Source organism: Panulirus ornatus, chromosome 33 (assembly GCF_036320965.1).
Source record: "Panulirus ornatus isolate Po-2019 chromosome 33, ASM3632096v1, whole genome shotgun sequence".
NCBI lineage: Eukaryota > Metazoa > Arthropoda > Malacostraca > Decapoda > Palinuridae > Panulirus > Panulirus ornatus.
The window spans coordinates 22,922,964-22,940,693 of record NC_092256.1 but is presented as its reverse complement, the minus strand read 5'-3'; the positions used below and the strand labels follow the sequence as shown (position 1 = coordinate 22,940,693).

General features: G+C 38.1%; 1 protein-coding gene across 3 annotated transcripts; it reads right to left on the bottom strand.

Moving 5' to 3' along the window:
- Positions 1-1,481: 1,481 nt before the first annotated feature.
- Positions 1,482-17,714, bottom strand: Cmpk (cytidine/uridine monophosphate kinase Dak1). 3 transcript variants are annotated; one of them, XM_071681912.1, is made up of 6 exons: positions 17,562-17,714; positions 14,633-14,670; positions 11,740-11,866; positions 8,308-8,463; positions 3,447-3,575; positions 1,482-3,150 (listed from the first exon to the last, which is right to left on the bottom strand). In XM_071681912.1, the coding sequence occupies exons 3-6, from the start codon at positions 11,860-11,862 to the stop codon at positions 2,941-2,943; spliced, it is 618 nt and encodes a 205-aa protein (XP_071538013.1). In that variant the 5' UTR covers positions 11,863-11,866; positions 14,633-14,670; positions 17,562-17,714; the 3' UTR covers positions 1,482-2,940. The 3 variants fall into 3 exon arrangements, with proteins under 3 accessions (XP_071538013.1, XP_071538011.1, XP_071538012.1); XM_071681910.1 differs by lacking the exons at positions 14,633-14,670; positions 17,562-17,714 and adding an exon at positions 17,510-17,530; XM_071681911.1 differs by lacking the exon at positions 17,562-17,714 and having other exon boundaries at positions 14,595-14,676.
- Between the last annotated feature and the right edge of the window lie 16 nt (positions 17,715-17,730).

Here is a 17,730-nt window from a genome sequence, read left to right as displayed (position 1 = left end):
TTCCATGGTTTACCCCAGACATTTCACATGTCCTGGTTCTACTGACATCACATCGACCCTGGTATACTACATTGTTCCAATTCACTCTATTTCTTGCATGCATTCTCCACCTCCTGTACGTCCAGGCCCTGATTGCTCAAAATCCTTTTCACTCCATCCTTCCACCTCCCATTTGGTCTCCCACTTCTTGTTCCCTCCACCTCTGACACATATATCCTCTTTGTTAATCTTTCCTCACTCATTCTTTCCATATGTCCAACCCATTTCAACACACCCTCTTCTGCTCTCTCAACCACACTTTTTATTTCCACACATCTCTCTTACCCTTTCATAACTCGCTTGATCAAACCACCTCAAACCATGTGTTGTCCTCAAAAATTTCATTTCCAACACGTACACCCTCCTCCGTACAGCCATATCTAATGCACTGTAAATGGACGAGATTAGAAATGTTATGGAAGAGAAGGCGGCATGTTGGTCAAATGGAATGTATCAGTGCAACACATCCACTCTCCTACGCACAACCCTATCTATTCTCCTTCACACAACCCTATCTATATCCCATGTCGCCCAACCATAAAATATTGTTGGAACAACTATTCCTTCAAGCATGCCCATTTCTGCCCTCTGAGACAACATTCTCTCCACACATTCTTCATTGCTCTGCGGACTTTCACCCCTCCCCAACCTCAACATGCTCAGCACTCCATTCTATGCAACAGAACAAGACCCCTTCCCATTCAAACCACAACTAACCACCAACCCCTAGTAAAAATGAAAACCAAATGCCTTGCACTTCAATAACCTCTACTCTTAGATCCCCTCATCCCCAATTAAAACAATTCTAAGTAAAGACATACATAATGGACCAACTTGACAAGCACAAAACTGATCTCCCAACTGTCTTAAGTTCCAATTCACCAGACATGCACTCATCAGAAACTGGACTCCCCAAATGATCTTGAGCCATACTCCCCTATCTACATTCTGGAAATCACCCACCAGGACAACATTCCCCAAACAATCATAAGCCATACTCTCCTATCTACATTCTGGACATCACCCACTAGGACAACATAAACACTTTTCCAATATATCCCAGGACCCTTCATGCCCACATTGCAACTGCCATATCGAAGACACCGAGCACTTACGACTATTTCCCTGCTCATAGATGCAAAGTCATCACAATACTTTATGATCTATGAAATCGACTATCTTCCTAAGTGCTGCAGGAGCCTCGTAAAGACAAAAATGGTGAGGTCTTTACATGCCTCATATGACACACACTTGCAGTAAACTGCCCAAGGTATTCTGTGGTGTAAACAGCACATCAGCAATTAATGGGTTTAAATTGTAGCTAGACGTAGAAAAAATGTCAATACACATTACTTTTTTTGCTCTACCCTCCTGATTATAAACCTGAATGCAATAATTAGCATGACTTTATGCAATGCAAAAGGGGTTAGTGAACTGCAAAAGCTCTATGTAACTTTAATTTTCTAATTTTTGCAACTTAATATGAGATGATGGGACACTAATAACTTCAGTCAGCATAATCACACAATACTGATATAAACTAAAGCACATTCTATTCTTTTTTAATAATTTCACGTGCCACGGACTAACAACTACGGTGAATACATTTCAAAGAATGATGCAATATTCTAAATTTGTAGCACACTAAATATAAACACCTCTGAATTAAAACCATGATACACGTGTGAAAAAATCCAAGGTTATACATGAATGTGCTGAAGAGAAACACACTGTAATTAAAATGCTTTAAGAAAATCAACTAATCGGTGATACATGAAAAAACTATTTTGCATTAAAATTAACACTCATGCTACTTCTATCATAATCATGGTACTATGTGAGGTCAGTAATAAATGGTGATGTAAATATATCAAATTTTTAAACTTAGATTTACATTACTCATGAAAGGGATGGCTCAATTTTTCCAAAAAAAAAAAAAAATCTACACATCTAAGGATCCACGACTATGTTCTATCAACAAAGTTAATGGATGTAAGCTATGACCCCTCTACGTTAGTGGTTCTGAATCTTTTTTTTTGATCGGTGAGTCATAATGTTCCCCCTCTCATTGATGACTGTCATCTTTATTCTTGTGTTCAAACCAAATAGAGTATCATCAAAAAGACAAGATACAACAACTGTGAAATACTGAGAGTTCAAATTATTCTGCAACTCTAATCTTTTGTTTTTCATTCTGCAAACTTTAGTTCTGCAGAATACCTCGTATATCCCTGCTGAGGCTCTATATGTCCCCTTGGGGTCCATAGAACCCAGGTTCAGAACCACTGTTCTAACTGGTACAACACTACACTAACCACAAATATTTCTACAACTCAACAACCATAAATAACAAAAATCATAATATCTTAAAATTCAAACTCGTCATACAACAGTTATCTGCATGTTCTAAATAAAATGAGAACTTCCTGGTTTTAAATTCAAATGGATTTAAAGAGTGAGCACTGTGAGAGTAGAGGGAGAGCCTACATGTAATATGCCATAATCATGTCATTTTTACCAAAATGGTTAAAGGAAAAGTAGAACAAGTGCAAAATGTATGGACTATCGTTTTTAGTGTTAGAAAGGTATGGACTATACTAAGAAAGTTTTTATATCTACCACTAATAAAGTAGAAAGTTCAAAATAAAGATCAACATTTAAATTATATTATAAAATGTAAAAGACTATTTAGTGCACTATGGTTCTATGGAAAAACAAGTGCCCACAGAAATGATAGCATATGCATACACTGTAATCAGAGCTCTACACACTTATCTGGAAAACTCCTGTCTTTTAGCTGCTTACCAGTTTCATGATAACGTGACTGTAATCCTAATCTTAGTCTATTTTAAAGCTATTGTCGAGTCCCTTGCAGTATGGATATCATTAATAGACCTGGATTTAACTGAAGAGCTTCTTCACTTCTTCAAAAATTTCTTCAGGAGTTCCTGTGGCATTCACTGTCCTCACAAGGTTAATGGCATCATAATGATCAATAATAGGCATTGTGGCATTCATATAAGTTTCAAATCGCTTCTTTAGAGATTCAATGTTGTCATCAGAACGCCCTGAACCAGCTGCACCCCTATCAAGGCAGCGTTGGGTGCAAACCTACAAGACAAAGTAAAATTCAGTATAACAAAACAATTACATCTGTTTGTAACACATGTGAATAAATGTTTGACACACAAACAATTAATTCTGTAGTATCACATTTGAATAAATATTAATTCAAAGACGTATATTCACCAATATCATCAATACCAACTCGAAATAAAAAGAAAAAGCAAACAAAAAATTATGTTTACAATGCTAATAAGATTATGGTGTACAGTACACCTAATGAAAATATTATTCAAATATATGGTATAAGACTGGTTACCTGTTTATCTCTTCATTATACTTACATCTAAAGGACACTCGAAGAAGAGGACAAATTTCAAATTTACTTTTTCTCCCATTTCCTTATTCCATCCTTCTAGATTATTTTGGTTGCGTGGAAAACCGTCAATCAAGAAGTTATCTTTTTCAGATTTCTGAAATATGAACAGAAATATTTATATACTGGCCAATCTACCAGCTATTATCGAAAGATCTGTATATTTATGGATTTCAAAACCGATGTCTATTTATCTGATCAGACACCATTTTCTTCAGTGATCTTCTTAAGTGTGGAAAGCACACAGTTAACATTAGCATTAATGCAAGCTTAAGGTGTAAACCTTGCAATGATTTGAAGATCATCCATATCACAAATTCATTTTTCTCAAATGTGTTAAATTTGGGAAACTAAAGCTCACTTCTACTGGGGGTATTTTTCAATTTGTTTGAAGATATGCATTATATCTGCAAAGTACAAGACATTTATCATTTTTAGTTTCATAATTCAGAAAATGCTAAGTATTTACAGAAACTGCTGACTTGACAGACAACTCATTCCCAAATCATGAATTCATCAGCCAGACAAGAAATAAACTTGTTTTAATGTCTTGCAGTTAGGAAATGCATTTATGTATAAATTTCCTACGATGACGGAAAAGCCTCTTCTGGTGCCATAAACACTATACCTACACCATGAAATATGCAATATTTTTTCCCAAAAGCTGTGTAATTGGAGTCCAACAGTTGTACCTAACAGACCCCTTGAACAAAACCAATATGATTTTTTTTTTCACACCAGATGGCCATTTCCTATATTAGCAAGGAAGCGCCAGGAATAGACGAAGAAAGGCCACGTGTGCTTACATCCATTCTGTAGCTGTCGTGTAATGCACTGAAACCACACCCTATCCGCAACCTGACCCCACAGACCTTTCCATAGTTTACGCTGGTTCAGTCCACTGACAGCACATCAACCCCAGTATACCAAACTATTCCAATTCACTCTATCCTGTGCATGCCTTATTCAATAAGTTATACAAATGTAGAGTTAACTTAAATATAATTAACATAAGTATTAACTTAATGGGTTAGTAACTAGACTGATGCTGGTGAAGCCAGACCAATAGTGTCCTTGTATTTTGGGAGAAACCACATGTGGTATGAACCACAAACCTGACCACATAGGAGCATGTTACATTACACAGCCGATCACCACCTTCTAGCCTCATGATAATGGCTCTGCTTCATCTTTATTGGTATATCAACAGGAGACCTGGAGACCTGTATAAGCATTTGGGTCTCGGCAAAAAATACTATAGGCAGAGTACATCTGCAAACATAATATACTGGCTGGAGACATATTTACATGATAAGTGATGCTGCCAGCAAGATGCATCAAGCTCATCCCGTATTACAACAGGATATGCATGAAGGATGCAATGCTAAGATTCAAATTTGAAAAAAGCCATATCTCTTAAAGCTTTAATAGCTCTTATAAACCTTTTAAGGCAATTAGGATCCACTGGTTTTGACATATAGAAATTGTGATTAAGTTTTATGTTGGGCAGACTGGTAAGGATCTTTCTATAAGACTTAAGCAACATAAATATAGTATAAGAACAAGATATAAATCAAATGCCTTGTTTAATCATGTTAAAAATTATGATCACTGTACTGACTGGAGTAGTGCCATCTCAGTTATTAACTCTAACTCCTGTACCACGTGAAATATCACTGAATCTTCTATTATTAAATACACAAAGAATTTTAACATTATATCAGTGAAGATCTATACAAACTGGATATCTTTATTACTGATAAAATTTGTTTATGATATGCTTGTTGCCAGACTCGAATGTACCTGACCTCCAATTGGGTAATCACTTGTTTAGCAAATGGCGTCCTAGCTACGTCTCTTCATTGTATCTCAACTGACTGTTATATTTCTTTCTTGTATCTCCCCTGATGATGTGATTATTACACGAAAGTGCACTTGGGAAATCATCTTGTTTCATTTTCCCATGAAGGGGCAAGTGGGGAAGTAATAACAGGTAGTGATGAAGTGAGAAGGAGATGGAGTGAGTATTTTGAAGGTTTGTTGAATGTGTTTGATGATAGAGTGGCAGATATAGGGCGTTTTGGTCAGGGTGGTGTGCGAAGTGGAAGGGTGAGGAAGAATGGTTTGGTTAAGATAGAAGAGGTAGTGAAAGCTTTGCGGAAGATGACATCCGGCAAGGCGGTGGATTTGGATGGTATTGCAGTAGAATTTACTGTAAAAGGGGGCAATTATATTGTTGATTGGTTTGTAAGGATATTCATTGCATATATAGATCATGGTGAAGTGTCTGAGGATCAGCAGAATGCATCCATAGTGCCAAAGTACAAAGGCAAAGGGGATAAAGGTGAGTGTTCAAACTACAGAGGCATAAGTTTGTTGTGTATTCCTGGGAAATTACATGGGAGGGTATTGATTGAGAGGGTGGAGGCATGTACAGAGCATCAGGCTGGGGAAGAGCAGTGTGGTTTCAGAAATGGTAGAGGATGTGTGGATCAGATGTTTGCTAACGTGGGAAATGGCGAATAGTTTGAAAGAAAAATATATATATATATATATATATATATATATATATATATATATATATATATATATATATATATATTATCCCTGGGGATAGGGGATTAAGAATACTTCCCACGTATTCCCTGCGTGTCGTAGAAGGCGACTAAAAGGGGAGGGAGCGGGGGGGCTGGAAATCCTCCCCTCTCGTTTTAATTTTCCAAAAGAAGGAACAGAGGGGGCCAGGTGAGGATATTCCAAAAAAGGCCCAGTCCTCTGTTCTTAACGCAACCTCGCTAACGCGGGAAATGGCGAATAGTTTAAAAATATATATATATATATATATATATATATATATATATATATATATATATATATATATATATTTTTTTTTTTTTTTTTTTTTACTTTGTCGCTGTCTCCCGCGTCTGCGAGGTAGCGCAAGGAAACAGCCGAAAGAAATGGCCCAACCCCCCCCCCATACACATGTACATACACATGTCCACACACGCAAATATACATACCTACACAGCTTTCCATGGTCCACCCCAGACGCCTCACATGCCTTGATTCACTCCACTGACAGCACGTCAACCCCTGTATACCACATCGCTCCAATTCACTCTATTCCTTGCCCTCCTTACACCCTCCTGCATGTTCAGGCCCCGATCACACAAAATCTTTTTCACTCCATCTTTCCACCTCCAATTTGGTCTCCCTCTTCTCCTCGTTTCCTCCACCTCCGACACATATATCCTCTTGGTCAATCTTTCCTCACTCATTCTCTCCATGTGCCCAAACCATTTCAAAACACCCTCTTCTGCTCTCTCAACCACGCTCTTTTTATTTCCACACATCTCTCTTACCCTTACGTTACTTACTCGATCAAACCACCTCACACCACACATTGTCCTCAAACATCTCATTTCCAGCACATCCATCCTCCTGCGCACAACTCTATCCATAGCCCACGCCTCGCAACCATACAACATTGTTGGAACCACTATTCCTTCAAACATACCCATTTTTGCTTTCCGAGATAATGTTCTCGACTTCCACACATTTTTCAAGGCTCCCAAAATTTTCGCCCCCTCCCCCACCCTATGATCCACTTCCGCTTCCATGGTTCCATGGATGGGGTTGTTAGGGAGGTAAATGCAAGAGTCCTGGAAAGAGGGGCAAGTATGAAGTCTGTTGGGGATGAGAGAGCTTGGGAAGTGAGTCAGTTGTTGTTCGCTGATGATACAGCGCTGGTGGCTGATTCATGTGAGAAACTGCAGAAGCTGGTGACTGAGTTTGGTAAAGTGTGTGGAAGAAGAAAGTTAAGAGTAAATGTGAATAAGAGCAAGGTTATTAGGTACAGTAGGGTTGAGGGTCAAGTCAATTGGGAGGTAAGTTTGAATGGAGAAAAACTGGAGGAAGTGAAGTGTTTTAGATATCTGGGAGTGGATCTGTCAGCGGATATATATATATATATATATATATATATATATATATATCAGGGCATGTGAAGCGTCTGGGGTAAACCATGGAAAGTTCTGTGGGGCCTGGATGTGGAAAGGGAGCTGTGGTTTCGGTGCATTATTACATGACAGCTAGAGACTGAGTGTGAACGAATGGGGCCTTTGTTGTCTTTTCCTAGCACTACCTCGCACACATGAGGGGGCAGGGGGTTGTTATTACATGTGTGGCGGGGTGGCGATGGGAATGAAGAAAGGCAGACAGTATGAATTATGTACACGTGTATATATGTATATGCCTGTGTGTATATACATGTATACGTTGAGATGTATAGGTATGTATATTTGCGTGTGTGGACGTGTATGTATATACATGTGTATGTGGGTGGGATGGGCTATTCTTTCGCCAGGTGAGGATATTCCCTCAAAGGCCCAGTCCTCTGTTCTTAACGCTACCTTGCTAATGCGGGAAATGGCAAATATTTAAAAAAAAAAAAAAAAAAAAAAAAAAAAAATATATTCTCTTGGTCAATCTTTCCTCACTCATTCTCTCCATGTGACCAAACAATTTCAAAACACCCTCTTCTGCTCTCTCAACCAGACTCTTTTTATTACCACACATCTCTCTTACCCTATTATTACTTACTCGATCAACTGCCTTTCATGTTTACATTTAAAAACAAAAGAAAGGCCATGCATACATACATGCAGTAAAAACTTGAAATTTGAATATCTCACAAGGAAGATGAATAAGAAGTCCTTACATTAATAAAAGGAGAATAATCTCTAACAAAGCACAAGTAAACTACTGCAAGTAATGCAAGCATTTTACTATTCAACAGCAGCAGCACAAAAGAACACTGTCGGTACCTTCATGGCACGCTCAAGCAGGGAGCATGTTATCTCTACGGGAACAATGGTACCATTCTTGATATGACCCTCAATAAGCTCTCCATATTCACTTCCTGCTTCATCCCGCTCCTCTCGAAGAAGATCACCGGCTGAGAGATGAAGGTATCCATATTCCTGGAATATCAAAAAGATAATATCAAGAATACATTTGTAATGGCTGGGAAAAAACAAAAATTGATGTCAATCTTTTCACTGAAAATAATACACATATAATCTCTCATTTTTCCCATACACTGGAGATGATACAGTACTGGGATTCCTGCTTTCAAAAGGGATATGGAGTGTGTTGGAACATACATGTTGGTGCTAATGTTGCACAATGCCACCCTTCATGAGATGCCATACAGTAGCTCTATTAGATTTCTCATACTTGGGTTAGTTAAAGGAAGCAGTAAAACATCATGCTGCTACAGCACCATATGAAAATGTATATAGTTTTATGGATATTTTTTTGCACATGAAAATGTTGATAGTTTTATGGATTTTTTTACATATGAAAATGTAGATAGTTTTATTGATTATTTTTCTTATGTTGGAGACTCCAGGCAAGGATAATTGGGCCTTAATTGAAGTATAGTGAGGAATATGAAAGGGAAAGAGAAAAGACAAGGAAAAGTATTTACAAATTGACAAGGGAAAGTAGTATTTACAAAATGTTGGAAGTAAAAAACCTGTCTTTTAAAATGTCCCAGGTCACAGTTAATGGGAAAGACATGAGAAGGTAAAGAGTTCTAAAGCTAAGAGGTGCACTGAAAGAAAGTTATCAAAACTGGACAGTCCACCCTTGAGCTACCAATGACCACATGTGACACAACAGTTTGTTAAGTATTGTGTAGTCTAGCTAATGGTGGGGCACACAAACAGCCAGGTCTTGGGAGCAAAAACCAAGGTAATACTTTTAGAAGAGGGATAGTGAACTAACATTGCAGCGTAGGCAAGAAGGTGAAGTTTGGAAGTTAGCGTGGGATAGTTTATAAGTCAGACCACTTTCAACTCAACTCTGTTAAGTAAGGATATATGACAAAAGTATTCCATACAAGGATGAATTAATCCTTTGTATAAACGGAGCAACTGTTCAGAAGAAAAGGAGTTTCATCATCTAAGCAGGAAACCCAGTTTCTTAGAGGCAGACTTAGCTATTTCCATTAAGTGGGGTTTCTAAGAGAGGGTGGATGTTACAATAATACCCAATAAGTTCATCGAGTCAGGAGGTGAAATTACAGAACTGTTAAAAGAGACGAGAGTTGTGAGGAGTTTTTGATAAGAGAGATGGGTTGAAATTATCTTGAAGGCATTAAACATAACTAGATTTCGTCTAACCCACTGAGATTTCCTGTACAAGTCTGAGTTTACTAGGAAAACTGTCAAGATGAGATGCAGATCTGGTGAGAGAAGAAAGAGCAGAAATGAAAGATATGGATAATTGCAGGTGCTGAGTCATCAGCAAATGAATGCATATGGTTACTTGTGAAAAAGAAAAATTTTTTGAAAACAAAAAAAAAAATTGTATTCAACAGAGAAGAACCTTGGGGACAATGCTGTTGATGGAGAATGGGGGGAAGCTTGATCTGTCAACAACCACTGAGAGAGATCGGCCAGGGAGGAATATAGATATGATGGAGCAAAGTAAGGGAGGGAACCCAAAAGAGGGAAGATTAGAGATGAGATTCCCATGCCACACCCTCTCAAAAGCATTGGATATGTCGAGGGCAACTACACATGACTTCCCAGTATCTTTCAGGGATGATGACCAGACAATCAGATAGGAAAGAATATCATCAGTGGATCACGCCTTACGGAAGCCAGACTGGTGATCAGAGAGAAGACTGAGTTTCGAGGTGTCTAATGATGTGGGAGTTGAGGAGAGATTCAAAGACTTTGGAATTGGTAAATGGCAAAGAAATAGGACATTAACTATTGCAGTCAAAACACTCACCCTTCTTAGAGATGGTATGTATCAGCACATGTTTTCTCACACATACTCTTTAAAGTAAACATAGATCCATATATCCTCAACCAGTTCTGAAACCACACTGCTCCCCCCCCCCCTCATCTGATGTGCTGTACATGCTTTCACCCTCTCAATCAATACCCTCCCATATAACTTACCAGACATGCTCAACAAACTTATATCTCTGTAGTTTGAACACTTAGTATATTATATAAATTATCAAGCCAGCATTATTTGTACTCCTAGCCAGTAGTTTTATTATGTTCAAGGTGTCCCTCCTTCCAATTGATTGTGTGTTGTGCTTATGGTTCTCTTCCTCCCAGCTCACTGTCTATTAGTGACCATTTCTTCACCTAATCATGTTATGTATTAGGTGTCTCTTCTTACATACAGCATCCGTCATACCCAGGGAGCTCCTTATTTCAGTTAATCATCTGCTATCCAGACGATTTCCATCATTGTAGTCAGTTATCTGTTAAAATGTCCCTCCTACAACCATTATCTGATGTGTTTCAGTGCCTCTTCCTAGATGATGTCATACTCAGAAAGCCACAACTTCAGGCCTATTGTCTGTTCTCCAAATGGTGAATATATGTACAGCCCTTCATCTTTTCACATTCAGGTTGTTCCTTCATCTAGATTGCCTGTCTTTTGTAACATATACAACACTGCTCCTTCCTAATCATCAACTTTCTTTATGAACCTATACTTCTAGACCCCTATAACATTGCTCCTTCCTTGCAGCCCATCATATGTTGTTCTCAAAGCAGCCCTTCCACTGGCCTATACATTCTACATCTGTGGTATTCTCCTACCTTGTAATCTACATTTACAGTATTTTTCGTTTAATGTAGTTGTTTACTCTTCTTCCTCATCTGATTTGTAAACAGCTGTTTGATAATCCTGGCACAACATAGTCCAACATGTAGGCAGCTGTTTGATAAACCTGGTTTGCAGAACCTGAGCTGAAGTCATACTTTCGGTTTTTTATGATATCCACACTTAAAAGATATGCAACTTTTTGTTTGTACAATAAACATTCCCCTCTACAAGATACATCAGTAAGATGACATTCATTATGGACTAAATTTCAAAATATTACTGAGCTGGAATCTGTTTATATGATAATGTAATGATAATTTTTTTTTTTTTTTTTTTTTTTCATACTATTTGCCATTTCCCGCGTTAGCAAGGTAGCATTAAGAACATAGAACTGGGCCTTAGAGGGAATATCCTCACCTGACCCCCTTCTCTGTTCCTTCTTTTGGAAAACTAAAAAAAAACAAGAAAGGGGAGGATTTCCAGCCACCCGCTCCCTCCTCTTTTAGTCGCCTTCTACGACACGCAGGGAATACGTGGGAAGTATTCTTTCTCCCCTATCCCCAGGAATGATAATTATAATAAAAAAATCATATACACATTTCTTTGTCAATACCCACCTCAACAATTTTTGCACACTGGGTACCCTTGCCTGCTCCAGGGCCACCAAGTACAAACACAACATTGTATTTGCTGGACATGATGAAAGACTGCACCCCACGCAACACACGGCTTACAAACATACACCTGTAAAACATAAGTTCACTTTATTTCTTCTTCATAAAATCTTATCTATTTATCCTGTCCTTATAGCACTCTACAACCTCAGCCAAACGCAACACACTTACCTTACTGAAGGTCTCAAGTAAAAATTAAGAATATCATAACTAAGTCAGCCATAATGCACTCACAGGTCCAATCACAACAACCCAATCATAAATGACTCATCCAATCACAATGATGAATATATCCACACAGATTTACGGTATACTTGTCAATGCATGAATATACATATACACATCTAACTAGAAGGTATCTGGCACTATCCCCCAAAAGGACACTTAAATGAATGGATTTCCAAAGAAGGAATAATGCCTTAGTTAATTGAAAACTAATCATTATAATGACTTGAGTCATGCCTAAATGGGTTTGTAGATAATGCAAACTTACAGGAATTATAAGAACTCCCTCTTCATAGCATAATGAATTATTGTTTGTTATCACACTGGAGAAGGTGTAGAACCAAAGGAGCAAAAAAGAGCAAATATCATGCCTATCTTTTCTTTCTGCTTCACCCACATGTGGACTACATATCATGCCTATCTTTTCTTTCTGCTTCACCCACATGTGGACTACTTCCTTCATGTCAAAAGATATCTCTAGCTGTCAAAATTTATCTTGATGTTCAATTTTCTTGTCAAAATACACCAGTCATACTCATGAAAATACACCACCAGCAATGTGACAGATGTCATTATAAAATCAGTACAGTAAGCAACCATTTCATCCCCAACTCATGAATATGATTTTTGGTATATTACTACTACTATTTCAGCTATTTTCTATCCTGCAATACTAAATTACTTTCCAAAAGAGGGGACAAGAAGAAGCCAAGAGAGGATTTTTTTCCTCAAAGGCTGGGTCATCTGCTCTTCAAGCTGCCTTGATTACACAGGAAATGGCAAACACAGATATAAAAACTGAATATGCAACAGATGGTAAGGCAATTATTTTGAGGGAAAATGAAAAGCTGAATAAATCAAGTTTAAAAGTTCTTGTAGTATATGCAGGAATCAATGAAAGTTAAAATGGCATCTCCCATTCTGTAATCTATAATGATCAAGACCTTATATTTGCTGTTTTTATAACCTCACTGTTTGTCTATGTCATCCAGCAGGTGCCAATATAACATGTAAGGTTTCAGAACAAATCACTGACTTAGGAACTTGTAGTCTAGTTTATTTCCATGAATTCTGATTTTTTGCCAACGATGTACATTCTTATTTTACCATGACCTTTATGAGTGACATAACACGTATTCAGATTTCTAGATTTCACATAACTGCCGTCATATCTAAGTTAAATAATAATCTATATTCTTGTGTTTGGGACAATCCTAGAGCTTTACCATGCTCTACAAAACCTTGATAAACTTATCGCATTCATTCTTAACATTACTCAATCAGGTATGACTATATGGATGTTATTTGTGCTTTACAGTCTGAATAACTCTAGAATCTGAACAAATGCCAGGAGGAAATTTGTCCAACTATCCACAGAAGAGTAATTCCATAGAAAATTACTCTCAACATCTGATATAAAATGCTCTTACCCAATTTCTCTCTTATCAAAAGCCATGCCCACTTTGTCAGAACATACTCTAGTCACACACACCTCCACACTAAATGAATTTGTAGAAGAATAAAGAGTTCAATAATAAGCATTTTATCAAAATCTACAAGTTATTTCAATGGTGCTACTTACTGGTACTTCACTTTAAGTCTTAAAGAAAATTGATATTGTACAACATTTTGAGCAACTGGGGCCTGAACATGCAGAGAGATGAAAGATGTGCACAGGATAGCGTGAACTGTATAGATGCGATATACTGGAGTTGACGTGCTGCCAGTAAACCAGGGCACAAGAAGCATCTGGGGTAAAACGTAAAAAGATGTGGGGCCTGTTTTTGGATAGGGAGCTGTAGTTTCGGTGCATTACACATGACAACTAGAGAGTAGATATGGACAAATGTGGCCTTTCTTCATCTGTTTCTGGCGCTACCTCACTAGCTTGAGAAACGACAATCATGTAAAAGAAAATCTACATTAATTGATCCTACAATTCTTTCCACTATACATAACCTTTATCATCATACTCAAAATAATCCAATACACAAATGCTCCAAAAAGATGATCTGCAGATGTTTCTGTATTCTGTACACACTAAACTAGCACTGAAGAACTCAACCAATCACAAGTCCAAGGTAACAGCAGTGCCTACTGAGTTATTCTGGACAATTATGTAGCATACATGTAACACAAGGCAAATATTCATCATATAGCGGAATGCAATAAATGCTAATGAGTTCTGTACACCTCTACACAGACTAAAAGATTTCATTCAAGGCCAGCACTTTCCACATGGAAGGTTTCCCTAGTTATCATTTCCGGAAGTTTCATCTCATGTTAATTAACGCCATGTTTTCCTTACTCTTCATACCCTTCCTACTATAAACATATTCATAATTGTAAGAAATAAAAAAAGGCTGACCCAAGTATCGCATTTTAAGGGTCATTACTCTAAATGTGGTACACAGTCGATGGAACATGAAGAAAATCACATTCCTCAATGATTAAGGTGGTGCCCTTAAAACTACACATTTATCATCTGTATATTAAAGTTACCGCATTACGTAAATTAAGATTAGGAGGAAGATGAAGCAATACAAATGTACCATTAGTTAAGAGCACCATACCGTGTGTGATGATATTAAAGGTGGACACCAGAACCCACCTCAGCAGACAGATCTCCCGGTGCGGCAGCTGGCTCACCTGTCAATATCATTGACCCCGTCACCTACATGATAATACATACTGATAATATTTTACATAAACCATACACATGTGCTTAATTTCGATCAAATTAATTTCTAACATTTTTGCAACCATCAGTGATTTTCTTATATTTACAAGAAGTGAATGATTCGTAAGGGAACCAACTAATTTCTTGTCAGTCATACCAACTGATACATCAAAATATTAACAGAGTTAGGTTTGGACGTTGATATTTTACTCCTCTTTCCAGAAAATTAAATCAAAAGAATGGACTTTGATTGACCTTGGATCTATTTCTGATGTACCACAGAAATACACCACATGGAATTACACTTTTTTCTCCCCACTACTTATACGTGGTACATTTCTTTCACTGTCATTCCATAAAAAAGCCTTCCCCCGGATTCATGAATGCATGTCTTAGTCCTTACAAGATACACATTTCTGTAAATTTGCATATATATATATATATATATATATATATATATATATATATATATATATATATATATATATATATATTCCTGTGGATAGAGGGGAAAGAATTCTATCTCCGTATTCCCTGCGTGTCTTTGGTAGATTGTAGGTGACAAAATGGGGGTGGAACTTTGGGGGTGATTCCCTTCTTGTATTTAAATCTTTCAAACATGGAACAATGGAAGGAGCCAAGTTCATCCTCCTCGGAAGCTCAGGCTAGAGTATGTAAATGTGTGTGGATGTAGCTGAGAGGAACAGAAAGGTAGGGATATGTTTGAGGAGAGAAACCGAGATGTTCTAGCCGTGAATGAAACAAAAGTTTCACAGGGAAATAATGGTTTGGAAATGTCTAAGGATTAAAGTCAGGGGTGTTTGAAAATACAAGAGCTTAAGGAGTAGTACTAGTAAAGCTGGAGATCTGGGAGTGTGTGAAAGTGTAGGGAAGTGAATTCTAGACTGATGTGGATGAAATCAAATGGATGGCGAGAAATGTGTAATTGTTAGTGCTGATGCACCTAAAAATGTGAAGAAAGATCATGAGAGCAGCTTGAGTGTCAGCAGTTTTTATGCAAGGAAACAGATAGTGATAGGCGATTTGAGTACGAAGTTGAGAGAACAGCTTGAGTTGTGTACTGAAAAAGGACTCATGGTTAGGAATACTTGGTATAAGAATACAGACATACACAATCAGGATCAGGATGTGAGTTGGAAAGATTGTTAGCGGACATTATTGGAATACACAATAACTGATTAGAGTATAAGATACTTTTGGATGTAAATGTGTTGAAAGGTAGAGGTGGTGGATGTCTGATTGCTATCTTGTAGAGGTTTTCGGAAAAGAGGAAACAATGTCGGTGAGAAAAATGGTAGTGAAAGCAAGTGATCTCGAAAAGGAGACGTGTGAAAAAAATACCATGAGAGTCTGAGTGTAAAATGGCAAAAAAATAACGAGAGTAAATAAAGCAAGGAGAATGGGTGAGGAATGGGAGGTATGTAGGGAAGCAGTGTTCGCATGTGCGAGAGATGCATGTGGAATGTGAAAGGTGGGAGGTGGGCAGATTAGAAAGGCTTGTGAGTGGTGGGATGAAGAAATAAAGTTGCTAGTGAAAAAGAAAAAAGAGACATTAGGGAAATATTGCAAACGATTGAGGGCTGTATAAGAGAAAGAGACAGGAGGGAAGTGCAAGATGCAGGGGTTGAAAAAGAGGGCAAATGAGAATTACGGGTGAGAAAGTATCTGCAAACTTTAGAGAATAAGATGTTTTGGATGGAGATAAATAATGTGCGAAAGACAGGAGGGGAAATAATAACAGGTAATGATGAGGTGAGGAGGGGATGGAGTGAGTAATGTGAAGGACTTGAATGTATTTCATGATAAACTGGCAGATGTAGGGTGTTTGGGTCGGGGCAGTATGCTAAGTGGGAGAGTCATGCAGAGTGGTGAAAGCCTTGGGGAAAATGAAATCCGGCAAGGCAGCTGGAGTGATTGGTATTGCCGCTGAATCTATTAAGAAAGGGAGTGACTGTGTTGCTGATTGATTGGTAAGGATTTTCAGTGTACGTGGGTTCCATGGTGAGGTGCCTGATGATTAGAGGAATGCATATTATAGTGCCAATGCTTAATGGCAAAGGGCTAAACGTGAGTGTTTAAACTAGAAAGTCATGAATTTGATGAGTATAACTGGTAAGTTGTATGGGAGGGTATTGATTGAGAGAGTGAAGGTATGTGCACATCAGATTGGGGAGGAGCAGTGTGGTTTCAGAAGTGGTAAAGGATGTGTATATTAAGTGTTCATTTAAAGAATGTGTGAGAAATACTTGGAAAACATGCAATCGTGTGTGTCATTTATGGATCCGGAGGAGGCATATAACAGGGCGGATAGATAGATGCTTTGTGGAAGATTTTTAGAATATATGGTGTGGGAGGAAAGCTGCTAGAAGCAGTGAGATAGAGATATATAAACAAAACTCTAGGGGTCGTGGTGCCGGATATCTTCAACATAACCCTAAGAGATGGCGGTGTGAGAATGGAGATGGTGGTGAAGGAAGGCCGGGTTAGTGATGACATCATATGGACGTCACAGCCATATATCATTACCGCTGGAAAACGCTGCTGGGCAAGCCTGACATCAGTTTAGCAACACTTACCAAAGATGATGTAAACCAAAGCATATTGCAATAACAGGCCACGGAACTCGCGAAAGCCCAATGAGAACGCAGTTCATGAGAGTTTAGCCTAGCTATAAATCGAATTTTAATAATTCAGATGAAGGATTTTTTTTCATATTGTTTGCAGGCGGGATACCAATCCATGCAATAAGGTTAGCTGATGTATGATAAAATGTACTACGTCACATACATGTGCAATACTTGTAGTTGAACCTCCCTAAAAAAGAATGTTTAGGCAATACTTCGGAAAGTAAGCTCCACAATAAATTTGATTCTCCTTCTAGGTGTCCTGTGGAGTAAATGCCATGTCACAAGTCGTCTAATCTTCTCGTTGCAAAAGCGTGGGGCTGCACTATCCCCTTAGTCTTGATAAGTGCAACACTTTTTTTTCTATTGCGATCTGCATGGGTG